Source organism: Saccostrea cucullata, unplaced genomic scaffold, assembly GCF_032062105.1.
Source record: "Saccostrea cucullata isolate Sc308-1 unplaced genomic scaffold, CSIRO_AGI_Scuc_v1 ctg460, whole genome shotgun sequence".
Classification (NCBI taxonomy): Eukaryota; Metazoa; Mollusca; class Bivalvia; order Ostreida; family Ostreidae; genus Saccostrea; species Saccostrea cuccullata.
The window spans coordinates 280,154-302,916 of record NW_026931468.1 but is presented as its reverse complement, the minus strand read 5'-3'; the positions used below and the strand labels follow the sequence as shown (position 1 = coordinate 302,916).

Genomic DNA, 22,763 nt, shown 5'->3' with positions numbered 1-22,763 from the left:
CAAAAACGCAAGCCGTAACGATATCCCTATGGCAGAATGTACTAATAATTGACCCGATTCTAAAACGAAAGTAGAACTTTTACACGTGGTTGACACGTATGTTCCAGAACAACAAGCACAAAGTGTGCATTAATGGAAAAAGTTAATTCAAGTTGTGATTTATTTTATTTTGTTTTTTAACTGTCTGACCGCATATAACATGTTTAAGGAGTGGCGCATAATATTAGAAGCCATATGCCCATAGACTTAAAACTGTATACAATGATAAAAAAAAATAATCCTAAAGAAAGACATGTATATATTTCATTGACTGAAAATCACACTGCATAAGATTTATGTCATGTAGTGTACAATACTTAAGCCTTAACAAACAATTTAAGAGAGAGAGAGAGAGAGAGAGAGAGAGAGAGAGAGAAAGCTAGAAAGCGACACAATGATATAAAATTCGCAGGGAGGACATCGGAGAACTAGAGCGCGCTGTCTACATAATATATATAAAAAAAAATAATTAAAGGTGCTTCAATTTAATTATTTAACCCTGTCACATTCTTCTATAAAATAACAAAGTGTACGCTTAAGACTAGATTTTTTGACAAATATTTGATACTGTCTTGTTAAAATGAAAGCTTAATTTAAAAGTAAATGGAAAGGGGGGGGGGGGTGTTTTCAACTTAATGTGCTCATGCATTTTCAGTTCTCCACACGATAAAATAAATTGATATTTACAACCATTGACTGTATTGAAGTATAAAAGATACCCACAAAAAGCTTTTGATGACAGAACACAGACATGTGAGAAAAAATATGAGATGAGATTTTTTTAACCTTGAACAAATATTAAACTTTTTAAAAAAGTACTTGGGAAGAAAAACCACTGCAAAAATAATACAATAGAATAATTTTCCTCAGATAATGTCATCTACGTGTAAGGAGAAATTTAAAGAAAAAACATAAACATTTATGAAAGCTTATGTTAACATTATGGTCTAAAATAATTATAATGAAATTAATAGCTGAAAACTGAAAACAAATTAATAAAACGTGACTTTTTTATTTAGAATAATTTATTTTGTAATTGACTGTAATGAATTTGTTAAAATACATTAAAAAAAACAAATAATCATTTCTCAGGTTATTTTAATCCATTCCCAGGTTAAAAACAATGACCACAGTGATTATCAGTAAATCTCAGCATCGACAGTACCTCAACAGTATTTATCAGTAATTCTCAGCAGCGACAGTGCCTCAACAGTATTTATCAGCATTTATCAAACTCCACAGTAAAAGACGACAGTAATTATCAGTATTTATCAGCAACAGCTAAAATTATCAGCAACAACAGTAATAATAACAGTAATATCAGTATTTATCAGCAACAACAGCACAGTATCAGTAATTATCAAACTTTATCAGTAAAATTTGGGATTCTCAGCACTTTTTTCGTCCAGTAGTGTATTGGTCACTTAGTTTTTAATATAAGAAAACAAAAGACATTTTAATAAACATTCTTTATTCATTCTAATAGAAAAAGTTTTCTTTTATTTTGGTTTATCACAGAGAAAAATGATCAATGTGCATCTGCAACTTGTTCTCTTAAGAGAAACAAAACAGATGACCAAATGTAAAGAGAATCAAAACAAATTTCACTTAATACAATGACGACCAAATAGAATGGTATGTATAAGCGATAAATTATATCAGAAAATAGATATTTATTTCTCAAAACTCCCCGTCCCTTTTTTTTCTAGAAAAAAAAAATATAAAAGGTAGTTTCTTTGTCCAGAAGTAAATTTTCCCGTAAATAATTATCATTATATTCAGGAATAAATCTCAGACAAACAATTAAAAAGGGCCAATTATTTGAAAGGAAAAATAAGAAGAAAAAAAAATAAGGAAATCTGCACAAAGTGAGTGTACATGTATATTTTATATTGATTTATTTTATAACTTTTTTTCTTTACCTTTCTTTAGATTACACACACAATGTATACTTAATTCATTTATTAGACCGTTTTCAATTAATCTATGCTTAAAGGGGTGGATCAGGAATATTTTGAAACGTTACTGAGCGAATGTTTTACTATTGATTATCCATCCAAGACAATTGAACTAGTACAGCCGCTGACCAACTTTTCTTCATTTTCTAGTAAAGTGCGCCGCTGTTTTTCTATTACTGCATAACTTCGTATATTTACAATACTGTCTGACTTCCCTGCAAAGAAAATATGAACACACTTAAGGACAGGTGATACAAACAAAAATGGATGCCTGGATCGGTATATACTTTATAGTCTAATTTCATTGCAAATGATGCAAGTAGTAAATATCTAGAATATAAACTTAAGAAATTGTAAACTTTCTGTGATGATCAAATGTCAAATCCCATTTTTGTGAAATTTTAAATCAAGAATAAAAAATTATGCAGTAAAATTGATACAATTTATTCAATAAAACATGACCTATGTTGTTATTTTCAAATTTTTTGACATACGATGATTTTGTTTGTATCATCTGTCCTTAAACGAAAAATAAATGTATTTCTATTAATATATTACATAGAATAGAATCATGCTATATATTTATACCCCTCGCTCGAAAGGTGGGAGGATATATGGTAATCGTTTTGTCCGTCCGTCCCTCTGTTACGCTTTGGGGTATCCATCACTTATCTGCAACTCCTCTTATACTACCGAGTGAAATCTAATGAAACTTTCAGAGATTCTTCATTACATATTGCCATTGTGCACCTTCTATTTTACTTTTGTATTCGACGCGAATTTTTAGTTTCCCATAGTAAAACATGGACATTGCCATTATATACGTACCTATGACGTCGTGCATATGGCGGCTTCTTAATAACACTTGATAAAACGAGTTATTCCCCTTTACACATTACCGTAAAATAACATATAGCAAAACATGGACATTATGGGAGGCGGGGGGTATCATTTAGTGAGCTCATTGCTCAGGGTACCTCTAGTTCTATTTTTAAAAAAAATAAATGACGCAGAACCTTCATCTCTCAGTAGGGATTTAGGATGAATTGTATGGATATAAAAAACAGTATTTCAGCTCAAAACCCATAAAAGAATACAAGAGCAAAGCAATCACAAACCCCAAGCATTAGAGATGGGATCGGTTGCGATTGAGGAGTGAGAGTCCCCTGTCGACTGTTCACAGAATTTTGCTTCTTGTCATGATTGCTATGTTTCAGAAAAATCTGTGTCAATTTAGTGTTAAAATAACGGAATAACAATTAGTATGAAAATGTCAGTCAGCACTTGATTCAATAATGAGTTGTGTATTTGCCGACAAGATCATTCTATCGCTCATAGCACTTCGAAATGATGACTTTAAAGGATAGTTCTGATATTATTGTTTCATTAACTTGTTTCAGGATAATTTACTTCCTTACAAAAAATGCATATACGTAGAGAATCATCTTGCATATCGAATCAAATGAAAAAAAATCTCCATATGCAAGTGATGTAGGTATATCGCATGTGTCGTAAGGAAAGTTGCTGAATGAAAAGTTACTCTCAAAATCATCACCTTTACCACAGAGCTTGGTTGTTGGTTTAGCATTAAAGTATTTTCCAAGTAAAATATCCAAATATGAAACAAATTTGTAAAATTCTGTAATATCTTTTATCTCAAGCTCACCAGAATATGTTGTATTGACATGAGAATAGAAAAAAAGCTTTGTTAATTGATAATGTCAATGATATCAAAACGCCTGGACTTTTTCGTGGGGAGTAGTGTTGTATATAAAGGTTAAAAGTCGTAAATTTTTAAGCTGTTGATTTTTGGGGAAAAAACTTTTGAGTTCAAATTTTCTTAATAATCCTTGGAATATTTAAGTAACAACATCTGATTTATACCACTTCTCGAGTAAATTTATGCAGAATGATCTCGACGTTCATCTTTCACTGCTGTAAATCTCTAAGTGAGGAGTAAAGAAAAAGATTTGGTTGAACATTTGCTGGAACCCGCTACGTATTGTTGTTCATAAACATTTTTATGAAGTTTCAGAATCCAACATAAATATGGTAATCAAAATTAAATTTGCTTTTTTAGGATATTAAAAAAAAGCAAAACTAACATAAACTTTTGGCAGATCCTTCCTTAGAAAGAGATCCATAAGTATAAGTTGAATTACCACTTGTAGAATAAAATTCAGGTTCTTTTGAAATACAATTTATAAAACGAGCATTACAAACGAAGACAATGTTTTACTTGATAAGTCAGAAAGGACCACGTTTACTATGATTCTTTAATATGTTTGTGTTTGTACCAGAGTTTGAAAAGTTCGTGGACTGATGTGATTAAATAAATACTCGTATTAGAAGAATAGAGAATTTTTTGTTTTTGTATCAATGAAAGTGTGGAACATTGTAAATAGGATTTAAAATCAATATATTTATCGAACAAACTTTTAAGATATAGGATCCTCTGAAAATAAGATTTGAACCCATTTTAGCATGAAATAATAGTAGATAGAGCACCGAACAGACACAACCTGAAACAAAGCAGTCCCAAGGTTGTCCAACAGCGGTCCCACAGTAGTCTCAGGGCGGTCCCAACAGTCCCAGAGAGCAGTCCACGCAGTCCCAGTGAGAGGGATCTAGTAATTTAATTGGCGGTACTAACTCGGAAAGAGAATTCCAATAAACAGTAGAACTATAAAAGGCAGTAGAAAGTGATTCTGGGTAGTATTCCAGGAATGTTTACATGTATGCAAAGGTCATATATGAACAGTGTGCGAATAGAAATAAATCGAAATTATAACATGTATTGAAGGAATAAGGCTTTCACATCTACATATATGAATTACACTGATCATGAATATTTAATAATAATTATCGGGTATATAAATAATTAAATTTCTTTAAATTATGTGATTGATGCTGGTTCCCAAATTTTTTTATACAGAAAATTAAACCTGAATAAATTAGAATTATTATTTTCCACCAGAATTAGCTTTTAATTTATATCATCAATATATGAAAAATTCTCTAAGGAATTTTATTAGGTATTGTGGCTTTTAAACAAATCTTTGTTAATTTTGCCAAGTATTAGTAAATCACAATTACATGTATTTTCAACTGTTTATTTTTAAAATAAATGTACTATTTCAATAATTTGTTTATAGATTAAAAACTAACGTAATTTATTGATAAATTCTCCAATTATTATTCACACTATTTATGTTATGGAAGAGTGACAGCAAAATTTAATTCCATGCTTATAGTAATTTAATAAATTGTTTGGTTTTATTTGAGGGCTACATACATGAAGAATACTTTTTTTTTAGCGTGGCACTAGTAAAACATGTAGAATTTTTTAATTAGCAAATCTTATATGTAACTGTTATGATTATTTTTAAATAGTACAAAATGCAAAGTTTGAGTACCGGTACATAATTTTACATTTAAATATAAAAAAGGCCTACATGTAGACGACATATTTTTTATCTCATAAACCTGTTTTTTTTTGGGGGGGGGGGGAATAAAAATTTTTTCCTGAATTCCTTATTTAACCACTTTATTTTTTTATTTTAAACTATGTTTGTGTAAATATACAGTCCCTGAAATATCAATTTACTATAATAATCTCTACTGATTAAAAGATTTTTAAAAAATCATTGCTTTTTAAACAGATTAAACTCATCGCTACTGCAAGTAAACAAAACAACAGGGAGACTGCAAATTCAGAATACACAAGGGGCGGAGCTAACATGTCTCTCGGAACCTTGTTTACACATGATCGAACAATGTTCCAGGGACTGCTTGGTCTGCTTTATAGAGCATTTTTAAGACCAGTGTCATAAAAATCCTAAAGCAGTCCCACAGCGGCCCCAGAGCAGTCCCAAAGCAGACCCTGCTTGGGTGTTAGGACTGGTCTGTACTCTAAGCAAGCAACTTGATACGTATTCATCCTCAAACATACCTTTCCAAATACAACATGCTACAGCAGCGGCAATGCAGACAAATACAAAGAACGAAAGAATTCCAATTATAATACCAATACCACTACTGGAACTGTAAAATAAAATTGAACTAACTAAAATTGTTTTATTGATTTAATAACTTCTATACTAAAATTGATATAAATAGTAATAACAAGTGTAAGAATTTTAAGTAATTATTTTAAAGTTTCTCTACCTTTTGTTTAAGAGTAGTTACATTTTTAAAGACTAAATAAAAAACGTGATGTTTTCCACTGAAAATGTTAATTGACATTTATCATGTAGTACACACCCTGTAAATTGTAAGTTGTTGTCGCTTCTTCCAGTGTTTGGGATGTAATCAGCGGTATTGACATGGGTAGCTGTTACATATTGGCTACAGTTTACAAATCCTTTACGACGCCCTGATGCATATCTGCATTTTGTTGACATTGCGTCAAACAGAAGTGTTGACGTAGATGTAGTATCAGCTATTGTCTTTGTTGCATTTTTTATAGCAGCAAGAGACTCAACTGAGTAAAGGCATGTATTGTCTGTAAAGAACAAATGTTTGCATGTTTGAAAGCATTCAGTAAACAAAAAGAGTACGCGGGTATGTTAAGGAAGCATATAAGTCATTTTTCGGGAAATTTAGACTTTATATAGAAATTTAAGTTTGAAAATTTACCAAAACCGCTGATAAACGTAAACTATTATTATCTAATGCGTTATGAAATAAGAGTGTCTAAAGCAATGACGTGCACCACCACCACGGCATCACGTGACTTCTATTAATAGCGAAATTTTCCTTAATAAAAAAACTAACAGAACAACAATACCCCGTAGTTTGATAACTTCTTTGAGGAAATAATGTTGTTGAAAAACATCTGTTTTGCCTAAAAAGTGCTTGCTAGAACAACTGTCCCGTCAGTAAAATAATTATTCCACACATTCGCACGAAACCTTACCCGATGTTTTAAATTTTTTACATATGAACTCTGATTTTTCATAAAACCATGCTTAACTCGGGATTCTAGCAGCACTTTCCAACTTTTTTAGGAGGCAAACTTTCCATATGTACAAACCTTGTGTTTTGAAATATTCAGCTTATTGTTGTTCTGTTGCATTATTTTTGTCACAAATGAAAGAGGAAAGGCCGACCTGGATACGTATATAGCTGACTGTCTTCGAAAGAGAATAAAATCGATGAAAATAAACTAGTTTACCTGTTTTATTAACTGAACTCCATATGAATATCACTAAATATTTACAATATTTGCTGTTAAACTCCATTTTACGTATCTTTGTACATGCCGTAATAGCCAAATTCTCTTTACACGGCATGATCAATTCCCGAGTTACTTGATGTACACATATGACGTCATCGGTGGTAGATTTTAATCAAAATGACAGAATACAGCATTACAAAATAAGAGAATTTTATTTTTGTTAATGTTTACGCGTTTCTATTCATTTTCTAGAGTTAAATTACATCTCTAAATACCAATATTACGAAAAGTTGTTCTTTAAAATTGACGTCATCTCGCCTACTATGACGTCATAATGTAGCACTGATTTAGTCAAGGTAGGAATATTATTTATGCTTCCTCATTCCCCCTGCGTACTAAAAATTATACCAACTTCTAATGATGCCCTTATAATTGAAGGTTTCTTTTTAACTGGCTTTGCCAGTGATATTTAAGTTTGAAAATTCGACAGATTATTTTAGAATATCCTTTTACCTTTTTACAGTAATTAATATTTTTTTTCCAGATAATAGTAACGTATTAAATATAGTTCATTTTTAGTGAGTTGTTAGGAAAAAAATCATAAACACAATGACAGCGTCTGCAGTTAAGTAGCATAATTATCAATTATATTAGACACCAATTGATGAGATCACTTACAAAATAAAGAATCATTTGAAAAGTAATGAAAAGGACACTCCGAACAAGGAACGCTATAATCTTCCACAATACGAGCCACTCCCTCGTTGAACTGTACACAACATTGTCCTTAAATAAAAATAATTCCGTCATTAATGGACATCCTTGTGAATAGCAAGGAATTCAAAATCCTTATGACAGAAATTTAATCTGATTTTTTTTCAATAGCAGGCACAATACCTACTGATTTAAAACCAAATAGTTCGTAAAATATAAAAAAAGAAAGGAACAATTGTCACCTGTTATATAATTTCTAGGTGCACAGACTTCTATGAGTTTGTTCTTATATCGTACACAGTGATACACTAATTTCTCGGCGGCACAAACATCGCGGATTTCCTCGCATCTCTTTCTAGCTGACCTTTCCTTCATCGATTCTTCAGTTATAGGGCACTCAAAAACATCTTCAATCGTTGCTTCAGTTTCCATGCAGACATCATTCTGCACAGGCATCACAAGTCAAAATCAAAAAAATTTTTAAAAATATGTTTTTGATACTTTAATCAGATCAAAACAATAATTTGAAAAGTAGGTATTAAAAAATAATGAAAAGAAAGCAAACATACATTTTTCTATTCCAAATTATTTTATATGTATATGTAAAAGTCGAGACTTTTGGATATTATTGAAAACATTCTGAATGTACACACAGGTACTATGAAATTGACATTAAACATTGACATTGTTGTTTTGTTTTGTTTGTTTGTTTTTTTTTTTTTTTTTGTTCACCAAAACACTCTAAATATGCTTTATATATAGATTTGTAGGTTTGTAAAATTAATATTTAAATGAACCTAATTCAGTAATCAAACAAAAGAATCTTTTCGTCATCTCAAAAAATGTTGCGCATTTTCAAACAAGCGTTTATCCTATCGTGAAGATCGTTTTACATGTCTATCGTGTTTTGCATTTTTCGTGTGTACCGTGTAAACTATCGTGCGTGTATCCTACCGTTTCATGGGTTTATTGTCATGTTTATATACATCTAAAACTTTCATGCAAAACGTCAAAGGCTGTCGGGGCTATGAAAACTCTCGGTTGCTGCATTTATCAGGGACTATTGTATTTATGAGATGCCTTTTCCATGTGTTAGTGTTTGATTGAGAGAGGCATCTTTAAAACCAGCTTCTGAATACTATCAGTTTTATCACCTGGCGGTGACCCACTTGGAACATTTCATTCTTTGATTTAAAGTCAGTTGATGTGCAGAAACGTTTGAAAGATTGCATTGAGTATTTGGAACTTCATTGTCATAGTTAGTTTTTATTTAAAGACATTTCAAAAGTATTGGAAAAGTTGTCGGACTGTTGACTCTGGAACCTGAGAGTAAATACCCCATGTGCCACACAACTCCTTTTCAACTAACATTGTTCCGTGAAGTCTTCAATAAAAGAAACTGGAAGAGTTAATCTAATTTAAAAAATCTGCAGTTATGGACAAGGACCAGTGCAAATCTATTGCAAAGAATTTCGGCACCGAAGACAAGTGATATTTTTGGGGTTAATTTCCCTTGTTAAAATATTTTGTTTATTTATTATTAATCTTTTTTTTAATACATTTTGTTTACAATTTAATTTTTTCTTGTAATGTATATAATTTAATTCGAATTTAAACTCACGTCCTCACCGGATGCTTACAGAAAGAATCCTGTTTCCTGAAATAATGATAAAATGTTCAGTCGTTTGCATTTTTTAGAACTGTGCTTTCCGACCACAAACGATGATTTGGACGTTTTATACGTTACAGATAGAATTAGAGAATACCAAGAGACTTAAATTATTCATATACATTATGGGGTTATATATCAAATCGTTATGGTTTATATTTTTGTGACCTTTTTTTGGCTAGGGAGGAAAACTATTAGAAAAAAAACGAATGCAAGCACATGCTTTTTGCAAGTACTGTACACGAAATTATATTGCCGAAGACATTATTTCGCGATCTACAGTAGGTAAATTGTTTCTCCACGACTATTTTTCGCGATTAAGTCTATTGTATTTTGGATATCTCATATACAGCTGTATATATTAATGTAAACTTAAAGAACTGGTTCGCGGCAAGGAATATTCTTGACGAAGAGACTATCGCGAATATGCCGATTTTTTTTTGTTTGCAAAAAAAGTTGGTTTACAGTAAATGAAATATCAAATTACTCTTGTAAATCTCTTCTCCTTCATATAAATCCTTGAATCAACATGGATTGTAATTTTTCCTAATAATAGAATAAAGATGACGCGTGTTAATTTACTACAGGAACCTGACATCTCCATTGTTTGATGGGTGTTTCTGGCGTCTTTTGGATACTCCTTATCCAGGGCGCGCCTTCATCAGAGGTATGCCACTTATTGTTCCTAAAAACGAAAGCAAACAAATATCAACGTTCTTGCTATACATTTGCTGACATTATCTGTGCTGTATTATTTCTTGTTTGATAAAAAAAATCACAACACCGAAATAAACTCAACCGGTTTCATTTCCAATCTTCAGGAGTTTGACAATACAATGTTTTGTTACAATGCTTAGTTACACAAAATCAACATTCATATTGTGACGTCATAATGCGCCAATACTTAGTCGCGCTTTAGCAAAGTTCATTATGACGTCATGATAATACGTAAGTAAGTTATTACGGGAAATTAGATTTTTTAAACATATAGTACAGTTATATTAAGCTGGTAAAAGTATATTTCTTAAATAAAATATAATTATGTTGCATTTAAAACAGGTTAATGTCTGTTTATAAAATATTTTTCTTTAGTTTCACGTTCTTTTTCTGTAGTATCCCTATCGGAATTTGTAGATAGGAAAGACAGTAAAATTGGGGGTTTATTTTTATTCACAGTTTCTGATGTGTTCGCTTACGGCGGTACACTGGTATTTCTTTTCCCTAATTTGTTGTCGGTGTACGGTCATTATGTGTCTCAGGGTGTCTCCTGTCCGGCCGATATAATTTTCACCACAACCGGCGCAGGTTATTACATAAATAAGATTAGAACTGGTGCATGACATTGACGTTTTAATTGTAAAATCGCTTCCAGATTTTAATTGAAATTTGGATCCCTCTGTCAGGTATGGACAAGTACTTCATCTATTGATGATTGCTGGTTCATTGTTGCTAGTAGAAAAGGATGCTTTTGTAAGGATGGATTTGAGAGACGGACTTTGTCGTTTACTCTTAATGATCTGTAAAGTTTCTAATATTTTTTTCATATCTGGATCGTCCTCTAAAATGGGCAGATTGTTCCTAAAAATGTTGAAAATTTCCGGATTTCTTGGGTTATGTGTTTACAAGTATGGTATAACATTATTTACTTGTTTATTTTTCACTGCAAGTAGATGTTTTCTTTCTTGAAACTTGACTTTGTTAATTCCGTTTTCAATCAATTGTATGGGATAGTGTCTTTCTTGTAGTTCCGTAAGGCGAGATTCCAAGATTTCTGCATCGGAAATTATTGTGCAAAGACGTCAGGCTAAATTGTAAGGGATATTATTTCTGGTGTGTCTAGGGTGACAAGAGTCAAATATTAGGTATTGTTTGGTATCTGTTATTTTGTAGAAAACATCCGTTATTAAACGGTTTTCTTATTTAATAACCATTACATCGAGAAAGGATAACTTATTACTATCCGATTCCATGGTGAATTTCAAAGTGGGGCTCAGGTTGTTAAGAATATTAAAAAAAATCATTAGTTGATCTTCACTTTTGTCCCATGTGACGAAACAGTCATCTAAGTAACGTATCCACTACTTCCTTATAAAATTTTCAAAGTCCTGCCCGAGTTCTTCTTTCACGGTTAAATACAGTTTTTCCTCTATGAATCCTAGGACAAGTGTAGCATAAGTCGGCACAACTTTGGTTCCAATTGCCGTGCCGCATTTTTGTCTGTAGACCATGTCATTAAAATGCATGAAATTATTTTCCAAGATTAATTGAAGGCTTTCTAAAACAAAGTTTTTTGGAAATCTGTCATTCAAAAGACTAGGAAATCTGTCTATCCAGTGTTCTATTGCGATGAGTCCAAGAGCATGTGGAATTTTAGAATATAGATTGGCGACATCAAATGAAACCAAAATGGATTCAGGGTTGACCTTCTCAGGAATTGTATTGAGAAAAGCTACTGTGTCTCGTATATAACTTTGAACTTTGGTAACATACGGTTTCAATGATATATCCAAAAGATTACTTATCCTGTGAGTTTCACATGTTGGTCCCGCAACTATGGGTCTAATTGAGAGATCAGCTTTACTTGCAACACATATATGTTGATCCGAAAATTTTGCATTCATCTTTAATTCTCTGGCTTTTATGTATCTTTGGCAAACCATAACAGTTACTGGTTTTAATGTTAAATGAAAAAAAAGATATGAGATTTCCTTGGCAGTAAGTTTGTGTCCGTATTCATCTCTAATAGTCTTGAGTTTTTGCATGACCTTCTTACTTTCGTACGTTAGTTGTTTTTCATAGTATGAACTATTTTCTAGCACAAAAAGACACATTGATTTATAATATTCGCGATCCATTTTGACTACAGCGCTCCCTTTATCCGCTTCCTTAATGATAATGTTTTCATCATGTCTTAAATTTTCAATCGCGTTTCATTCTAATTTGTTCAAGTTATTTCTGGTGGTATTATTTCTGCCACATTGTTCGACAGGAAAGGTTTTCACTGTATTAATAAATTTATCTACGTTTTGGTTCCTACCTTTAGGTGGCATAAAATCACTTTTATTGGCAACAATAGATTCGTCATTATTTTTTTTATCCAAGAAAAAATTCAGCAAGTCGTAATCTTCTACAAAATTCGTCCGTATCATTTGTAATTTCCTCTATGTTTTTAGAGCGTGGCGTAGGGGTAAATTTTAATCCCTTTTCGAGAATTTTAACTTCAATATCCGTAAACATACGACTAGATAAATTAATTACTTTTGGTTATATATATATATATATATATATATATATATATATATATATATATATATATATATATATATATATATATATATATATATATACAGACCCTAAACCGTGCTACTACACCACCTGAACGGTACGGTTCGGTACACTTTGTGCACGGAACGGTACGTTTTGTGGACGGTACGTTTCTTTTTTGCACGGAACGGTTCGTTTTGTGAACGGTACACTTTGAGAAATGGTATGCAAATGAAGTGGGCGGAGCCTGTAAGCTGTAATTCTTGATTGGCTTCTAAAAATTTATTCATTTTAAATGACTTCTGAAGTACTTAATGCACGTATATAATTATATTTCAGCTATTAACAAATCTATTTCTCGGTTTCAATTTAAACATTTTACACTTCAGCGGTGATGTAGGAAAATGAAAAAAAGATGAAAGGAAGAAAAAACATCATCCCACTGATGTCTTTTGCATTATGTATTGATATGTATTGATAAATATAGAAGTCGTAAATTTTTCCGTACTTAATTTTTACGTTTGCTGAACCTTCATTTTAAAAAGGAAAAAAAAAATAAATGAAACATTTTTTTTTTACTTTAAAATAAAGTTGTAACATAATTGAAAGGAATTGATATATACCGGGTATATACATGTACTTGTTCTATTTATATAACGCTATTCATATATATAAATTATTTTTAATCGATTGATCTATACAAATAAATATGACTATTCCTGTTTCATTTTTATTCCTAGTAATTAGATATGTAAATTGTTTTTTTTAATTGTAGATCAATCGCTTAAACGTTTGCTTCAGAAGAGAAATATCAATAAACAAAATAAATACAATTCAGCAGCAGACACACAAAATTAATACAATAACTTCCGAGCGCTTTCTCGTAACAAAAAAAAAACATTCTTTTCACAGACAAGTATTTGTTTTTAATAATCCTTTCAGTGTATTAAGTAATTATTTTTAGAAGTTTTTCTTTATTTTATTAAGTTATTCTATTCTTGTAAAGTCTGTAAAAACAAATTCGTGAGAGAGTGAGAGAGAGAGGGGGGGGAGAGAGAGATGCAAACCCTTTATACATTATCTGTTAAAAGAAACAAACTTGTATTTATTCCAATTCTTCGTTTTATTTACATTGCCAAAGTCACAATTAATCAGCCTATGACGCTTTTTAATCAACCCACTTACAACTATTGAGCAATGAATAATCTGTTCTCTGTAATTGCATGCTGCACGCATGAACACCGTGTGCATCACCTGTCAATCAAAATGGCATGATGCTAGGTGACCCTGAAAGTCTGTTTACGCAGGAAGAATATCTCCTGTGATTCACACCTCACACCTGTTTAAAAAATATTCGGTCATTAGTAAGATTATCATCTCTGTCTGTTCAGTAGAAATCTTAGTGTTTACCGCATGTAATATTTAAATCCATATTTTACATGATTACAGATTTTCAGTGCAAGTATAACTGCGCCAATGATTCGCCTTTAGTGAGAATCTCAACAGAATTAATGTGAAAGTCTAATACGGATCTTTTTTTTAATTTGACAGTTTATATCTGTTTTAAAATTCTTACAAAATAATTCATTTGTGAAATCACGCATATGAAATGCACTACATATGAATGCATACTTACGACAAAAACGATCTTGTATCCGATAAGATTTGAATTAATAATTTAAATGAGCAAAATTTAAATCAAAAGTAGAGACAACCAGAGAATTAATTCATGAAAGCGTGTTTTATCTAAGTGGTATTATAGTCTATTGAACTTTTTTATGCCAAATATAATTATAGGATTATGAAACATGAAATCAATGTACATGTGCACATTTAAGGCGAATTTTCCCCCGGTCACGAACACAATTATATTGAATTTTGAGGCATCTTATAATATTAGTTTAAATATCTGTGTAGTTAAATTACGAATATTTAAATACAGCTAATATTTCAAAAGGAAATTGATTTAATTTGCTAATTATATGAAAATGAAAGACTTCAAAGATGCCGACATTGTTCAAGGTTCACATGCCCCGCACGTGTTTTGCGGGAAAAACTCGTGGCCTATACTGTATCTTTGACCACAAACACAACCAGTTGATCTAATTTATAGCAAAAAGTTAATCGTCTTACACTCTGTCTAGTTGTTTTGAAGTTCTAGTTTGCTTCGAGTAGTTTCCTTGTTTTTAATTTTACAGTTTAAGGTCCAGACGCATGATACTTGATAATGGTGTTTCGAACATTCAGACACAACCTCCGTCCTCCTTCCACGGGCACCGTAGCGAGAAATAAACCAAAATTACTTATTTGGTCATTATAAGATTCAAAAATCATTGATTGCGTGGTTTGCATAACTAACCAAAGACCGGTACGGTTAATTTCTTGCACAGAACGGTACGCTTTGTGGACGGTACGGTACGCTTTCTGCACGGAACTGTACGGTTCGTTTCTGAGGTGTAGTAGCACGGTTTAGGGTCTGTATGACGGTTCGATTCTGAGGTGTAGTAGCACGGTTTAGGGTCTGTATATATATATATATATATATATATATATATATATATATATATATATATATATATATATATATCTGCTTTCTACATAAGGGGTACCAGACATAATATTCTGCCTTAAGGGGACATTTTGTATATTTTTTTATCTTTTACTTTGTGATGTTTTAAGCGCAAATTTACATATAACAAAGAACAATTTTGAGTTTTTCACAATGAAAATTAAGAAAACATTAGTTTTTAAAGATATATATAATTTGGTGTCCCCCTAATATTTAAAAACCATATTGTATACCTTAAGGGGACATATGCAATATATATACATTAGGGAGACATTTGCAATATATATACCTTAGGGAGACATATGCAATATATATACATTAGGGAGACATTTGCAATATATATACATTAGGTAGACATATGCAATATATACCTTAAGGAGACATATGCAATATATATACATTAGGGAGACATATGCAATATATACTTTAAGGAGACGTATGCAATATATATACATTAGGGAGACATATGCAATATATACCTTAAGGAGACGTATGCAATGCTGGTTTATACACCTTAAGTAGACCGTATATATTTACAAGTATGGATACATTCAACCTTAGGGAATCCAAGTTATTTTCTTATCAAAATATACTGATTTCGCCCAAAAATATCTTGCATTTTTAAATATCAAGGTTTGTAGATGTTATGTATAGAAACAAATAATCCTTATACTATAATATCTTATATATACCAACGCCTCTCCATCCTCCCCCTTTCTCTTTTTCTGGTAACATTCTTTTAACAGCATAACATGTAATATTTTTTTGGCTTTGAAAAGAAAAATTATTTTTCAAAGTGAGTTAGCTTGGTCCCAAATTTAACGCACTTTGATTTTTTTTTCAAAGTGCGTAAATTTTCATAGTGCGTTATAACAGTGTGTCCACGGATTACGCCAATATTTAGTCGGGCTTAATTTGCGTTTTCGTACAAACAATATCCTCAGTCTCAGGACTAAGTACTTGACACCGTTGCATTGCACATGAGCAAAAAAACATAAACATACGGTCACATATAATTGAACTTAAATGAAAAATCATATGAATTTTGGGGGACATTGTAGAAAACATGCATCTTAAATCTACTTATTATAAAATATTAACGACTTGTAACATGCCATCTGATTAAACTCTAAAAGTAAAGGTCTAAGAAAAGAAATGTTTTTGTAAATGTATTTTTCACACACACACACACACACCCTCTCTCCCTCCCCCACCCCCAGTGTCACCCCTTGGATTTGATACTGGAATAGAGAGAGAGAACTCGTTACAATATTGTATAAGTAACTCGGCATACATAATGGACTAGTCAACTAAATTATTAAGAATCATTAAAATAAAACAAAATATGCATCATCATGAAAAATCACAGATTTTTCCATTACATGTACAGTGTACCTTGTATGTCATACTATTTGCTCCATAGGCGTAGTCACAGGGGGCAGCGGGGGCACTAGCCCCCTCCCCTACTTTCAGATCGTGGGGGGGGGGGGAGAGTATGTCTGTGCCCCCCCCCCCCCACTTTTTAATGTAGAACAAAATCACAGCTATTTTCCCCCAAACACTACCTTTACTTAAGGAAATGTTCATTGAAGGGATAGTTGTCCCCCTCCCTACTTGTTGACCCTAGTATAGTTATATCAAGGAATTGCGAAAAAAAATTGGAATTGAAAGTACCCTGCCTTTAAAAAAAATTGGCCATTATATTTTTAAGAGGCCCACTTCGTTTTACGATTGGTTGAAAAATGTACCCCCCCCCCCAAAAAAAGTACGTTTTTAATAGGTTTCTTTCTAATGAATGATAAAAGTACATGGTGTTGTGGATATACAATGCCTCTTCATAAATAAAATATACAATTAAATGCGTATAAATGCAGGATTGTCAAAATTTAAGATACAGTATTAAATTGAATCCCAAATAAGGCAATTATTTATGAAAAAATTCAGAGTATGTCAACTATCTCCCCGGTTGGGTGTACCCCCTCCCCAAAATCTTCATAGTTAAGAACTCATGCCTACCAATGAGTAGACGTATTTTGGCCAAACTTAAGCATGTTAAGTCCGCTGTATACAATGGCTTTGCGCTACGTGAACGACTACGGTAGGCGTACGATCTTTGATGAAACGGACCACAGACCCTTGAATTTAAGACCCAAAAAACCTCTGAGTTCTGTATCTGAATTTAAAAAAAAAATCTAACTTTATAATTTAAAGTATAATGCTCCTCTGCTAGTAGACATTTTCGGTTGGGTGAACTTCTACAGCTGTTATCGACTACGGATAAAGAAGTGCGGAAATCATGTTGTGCCAAAATGAAATCACTAAAACAAACATGTGATATACATGTAATCTAAATCAATCAAAATGATTATTAGATATACATTCGATTCTGCATTTTTAAACAAAAAAAGTTCAAAACAATAAAAAGAATTCCACACAATATCATGTTACACCTGCGCAAAATACCAAATGCGAAACTTTAATACTACTCAGGCAAAAAGCAAGGGGGGGACTTTTTTCTCAACATTACTGTTACTATTGAAAATGTTTATTGAAATACTGGTTGCCCCCTTTTAACTACAGTTAAAGTATATCAAAGAAATCTAGTATTGTATGCCAAAAAAGAATTGCCACTGTAAGAAGTTGGCTTTGAAAAAAAATAGGCTCTACCCCCACCTCCACCCCCACCCCTACCCCTCTTCCCAAAACAAAAAAAGTATTTTTGAATTTGAGCATTTTTCCTTTTGGGGTAGGGTTTCTCCGGTTGGCCTTCCTCTTCTAAAAACGATGCTATGTCACTGCTACTAATTGATAACATATACTCATTATATATGAACCACAGTATTTCTGACCTCTTGAAAATACATGTAATAGAACTTTTATTAGTAATCTTGCAAGTAGGTTAGCAACAATTAGCTCGGGCTAGTTCGAAAGGGAAATTAGGAGTTTGGTTCTAAATAATCTGTGGTATAAATCTTGTCTTCAAATTCTCCATCAGAAGTTTGAAGTCGAAAACATTCTCAAAATGTAGATTATAATAATATAAAACTTACGATAAATAAACACGTGTGATGCTGAAAGCTGGGGTGAGCTTAAATACGATAAATAAAATACTGGAAACGAATTCCACAAAAAATTTCGATGTGTTAGGAATGAATTTTAACAATGACATATGAAATTCATAAACTAAAAAATAAAGAAAAAATATGTATCTGCCCCCTACATCAGCACATCTTGGCATGTGAAGGAACAGACACGTAGGTTTTATGAATTTACCGAGGGGGGGGGGGGGGGCTTGAATTTTAACCTCCAGTGGATAATGATTTAGACAAACTAGAATCTACGGGGGCAGTGGACCTGAAGAGATGGTGGCCATAGTTATATAATCTAAATAGGGTATTGTTGTAGTTCAAAGGGCCCAGCTTTCAACAATGAACATGAAAATGTAAGGTAGTTTAAAAGGGTTTATTTTGATAATACAGTCATGCATATATAGAAGTTATCTTATATATATAATAAACTAAAAAATTTTAAATAGAGAGGCTAAACCATGACCTGAATCTGCCCCACATACATCAGCACATCTTGGCATGTGAAGGATTCTGCTTTGACCTTGACTTTGACCTAGAAACATGGTTCAAGGTCACTGCAAATAGGTTACCAAAAGGCACTCTGTGGGTGAAGTTTGAGCCAGATTGGGCCAAGGATAGAGAATATATGCTCCGGACAAGGATTTTCATAAAATTCTGCTATGAACTTGAACTTTGACCTAGAAACATGATTCAGGGTCACTAAACACTGGTTACCTAAAGGCACTCTGTGGGTAAAGTATGAGCCAGATTGGGCCAAGAAGAGAGAAGATATGCTCCGGACAAGATATCTTAGATGGATGGATGTACAGCTGGACAGACAGCTAGACTGATCACTATAGGGTGCCCGCCAAGCAGGGCCTTAATAATTATTACTAATCATGACTTTGAAGTACTTGAAAAGAAAATTTTAAAAGGTTTCCCTCTTTATTCCTATGTAAAACTTTCATCAGCCATTTTGGCCCCACCCTACCCCCCGGGGGTCATGATTTGACCAAATTTTAATCTACACTTTCTGATATTGATTCCACATGAGTTTCATCTTTCGTCCTGACACAATAATTTGCGATGAATTGTTCGTCTTACCAGAATTTAATATTAATGAGGTCCACTATTCAGTCAAAATAATCAAATCTGACCTTTGTTACCAATAATGATTTCTATTTTCTATTGCCAATACTTTTATTTATTATTTATAATAGTTAACCTATAACAGTACTCATGCAGTTCTATTAACTGTTAAAATCGAGATACACACAATTCTATTTTTACAGGAATTATAAATGCAGACTGTTTAAAATCAAATAATATTTTTTCTTGTAGATTACTTTGATTGTATTTTACGAGCACAGAAAAAAATTTGATATTCTGCTTTAAAAAGCATCCCATCATTATCATGATTTATATACATGTACAAGTTAAATAGGTATTACAGAAAATATTATTTTCATACATGAATATCTCATATTTTTATGATCCCCCAGTGTGCCCCCATCCTAACCCCCGGGATCATGATTTGAACAAACATACATTTACATTAACAGAGGTTGCTTCCATATAATTATGACCAATCATGGGTTTGTTGTTCTTGAGAAAAAAGATTTTTCTCATGTATTCCTATGCTAAACATGCTTAACTTTGACTCACCATTGTGGCCCCATCCTGCTCCCCGGGATTATGATTTGAACAAACTTGAAACATTAAATGAGTTTCAACTTTCCGGTCCAGTGGTCCTTGAGAAGAAGATTTTTAAAAAAATTTCCTCTTGCTGTATTCTATTCCTATGTTAAACTTTGATCAGCTATTGTGGCCCCACTCTACCCCCAGAGGTCATATACACTACATGAAGATGCTTACACATGAGTTTCAGTTTCCTGGTCCAGTGATTCTAGAAAAGAAGATTTTCAAAAGATGCCATCAATTTTTCTTTAACTCACATTAATTATCTCCCCTTGGAGGAAGGCCTGGCTATTGATTTGAAATAATTGAATCTTCTTTGCCCAAGAATACTTTGTGCTAAGTTTGTTCAAAATTGGCCCAATGGTTCTTAAGAAGAAGATGAAATGTGAAAATTTACAACAATGACAACAACGATGACAATGACAACAACAACAACAGATGACGGACAAATTTTGATTAGAAAAGCTCAACTGAGCCTTCTGCTCAGGTGAGCTAAAAAGTGTTGAAATTTAGAGCAGTTGGATATTTAGATCACCTTAAAGAATTTTTTTTTTTTAACTTATAAAAAAACTCTTTGGTGGAGGCTCAGGGCAGCATATTCCTCCTTTAGCACCAGCATCAGCAAACTATATTATCATAAGATTTGGATACATGTATAATGTATATTGCAGAACAAGTAAATTTGAAGAATTTTGTACATTAAATGCAAAATATGAAATAACAAAAATAAAGTTATTTCTTAAAAAAAATCAATAAATCGTGCAAATTCATGAGAAATTTTTAGATGAATTTCCAATATTTTCATTAATATGTACATGTAGCAAATGATTTAGATAATATACTTTGCCATTTTAAGCCCTGGGTGGGAATCGAACCCACATACCAAAGAACAATTTTATATTGCAGTGATTATCACAAGCATTTAAGATCACCTTTTCTGTCCATCTAATGTAGATGTAAACAATTTTTCCTCAATGGTAGGACAACAATATACATTTATTGACTGAGCTCAAGGGCAACATGCGTTTTGTCAGACCCAAGAAACAAACTGCCGAAGGCAGACAGTTTGGTTCGAGGGTCCTACAAAATGCATTTTGCCCGAGAACTCTGTCAATAAATGTTTTGTTATACCTTTCATTTTAATTTATATTTTTTGACATAAATGTATTTTGTACTATATTCCGTAATGTAACATCAGATCTGTCACTGTTTAACACCAACGAATGAAAATGAGATTAAGCTCCCCCCATCCTGTGACGTAAGCGGTCCAACATCTCTCCGAGCGGTCCAACATCGATTTTTTTATGCCCGCTCAGCAAAACATTAAAAATGTTTGACTTTTTTCTGTATAGATTTGTATAGGAACACATTTTTAAAGGTATAACAATCTCAATTTTTGTGAAAAAGAAAATTAATGAAATATAATAAAAAGAATATAAGACTTAAAGAGAGATAAGATATGCTCCGGACAATAGATCTAGGATGGACGAACAGACGGACTGATCACTATAGGGTGCAAACAGAGCAGGGCCCTAATTATTATACACATCCTTTGGTCATTAATAATCTTTCAGTGAAATGCGGATACATGCAATGTCTCTCTATTACAAAAATACAGACCTGTTTTAAATTCACTATTATCAGTGACCTTGAACTTGCCCAAATGACCTCTGCCAAGGTCATGACTCACCTTGAGGTCATAAACAACTTTTAAAAATATGAGCTTCCAATGATACTCAATTACAAAATTTGAACTTGTCAGAAATACCTTGGATTAAGGTCATGACATACCCTCTGATCATAAACAATCTCTATATCAAGTATAAAGAGATTTTTCTATGCCAGTTGGCTTGAAATAGCCAGAATAGACGACTTTCACATTTACAAAAGTTATTCCCCTTCGATTTTTCCCTCTATAACCTTACCAACTTTATGGGTTAGTATCCTTGAAATAAAATCTATATGAATATGTTCATTATGTTTTTCATGTTGCCCCATACTCAGGCAATACAGGTACAAATCAAAATTGTCATATAACGTTTGAATTTTAAAAATACTAACAGGTAACTTACAAAGGACAAAGAGGGAAAAATGAGCGTTACGCCGATAACGGGAGATAACTCTTAGGAATGTGAAAGTCGTCTATAGCCTTATTTATATAATATAAATTCCACAAAATAAAAGAAATTACTAAGAAGCTTATCTTTTTTTTCAGGAAATTGTTTTGGACACTGCAAAATCAAAATATAGATAAATGATACCATATTTGGTTTGAATGCAGTAAACTGAACATCTTAATCAAGATAATCTCAATCTTAAACCTTATTATCTATTATGGTATATTATAAGGAATTTTTTTCAAGTGTAAACAAATAATATTCCTGGAAAATGAAACCCATATACTGTATTAACCATTAAGTTTGAAGTGTTATCTTGTAAAAGAAAATCACCATTTGTTATCTAAATCCAGTTAACAAACTTTATTATAAAAGGGTCTAAATTCAAGTCAGAGAAGTATTTCACATTTCAGCGATATTTCTTGAAAAAAAGTGAAAATAATCATGATAATAATTTAAAATGAATTTGGTATACACATGTACATAGT

The 22,763-nt window shown here is 32.3% G+C and overlaps 1 protein-coding gene across 1 annotated transcript; it reads right to left on the bottom strand.

Annotated features, from left to right (window-relative positions):
• Positions 1-1,772: 1,772 nt before the first annotated feature.
• Positions 1,773-10,235, bottom strand: LOC134232691 (uncharacterized). The gene is made up of 6 exons (XM_062714678.1): positions 10,047-10,235; positions 8,133-8,334; positions 7,855-7,962; positions 6,261-6,501; positions 5,950-6,041; positions 1,773-2,212 (listed from the first exon to the last, which is right to left on the bottom strand). The coding sequence occupies exons 1-6, from the start codon at positions 10,161-10,163 to the stop codon at positions 2,088-2,090; spliced, it is 885 nt and encodes a 294-aa protein (XP_062570662.1). The 5' UTR covers positions 10,164-10,235; the 3' UTR covers positions 1,773-2,087.
• Positions 10,236-22,763: the final 12,528 nt, after the last annotated feature.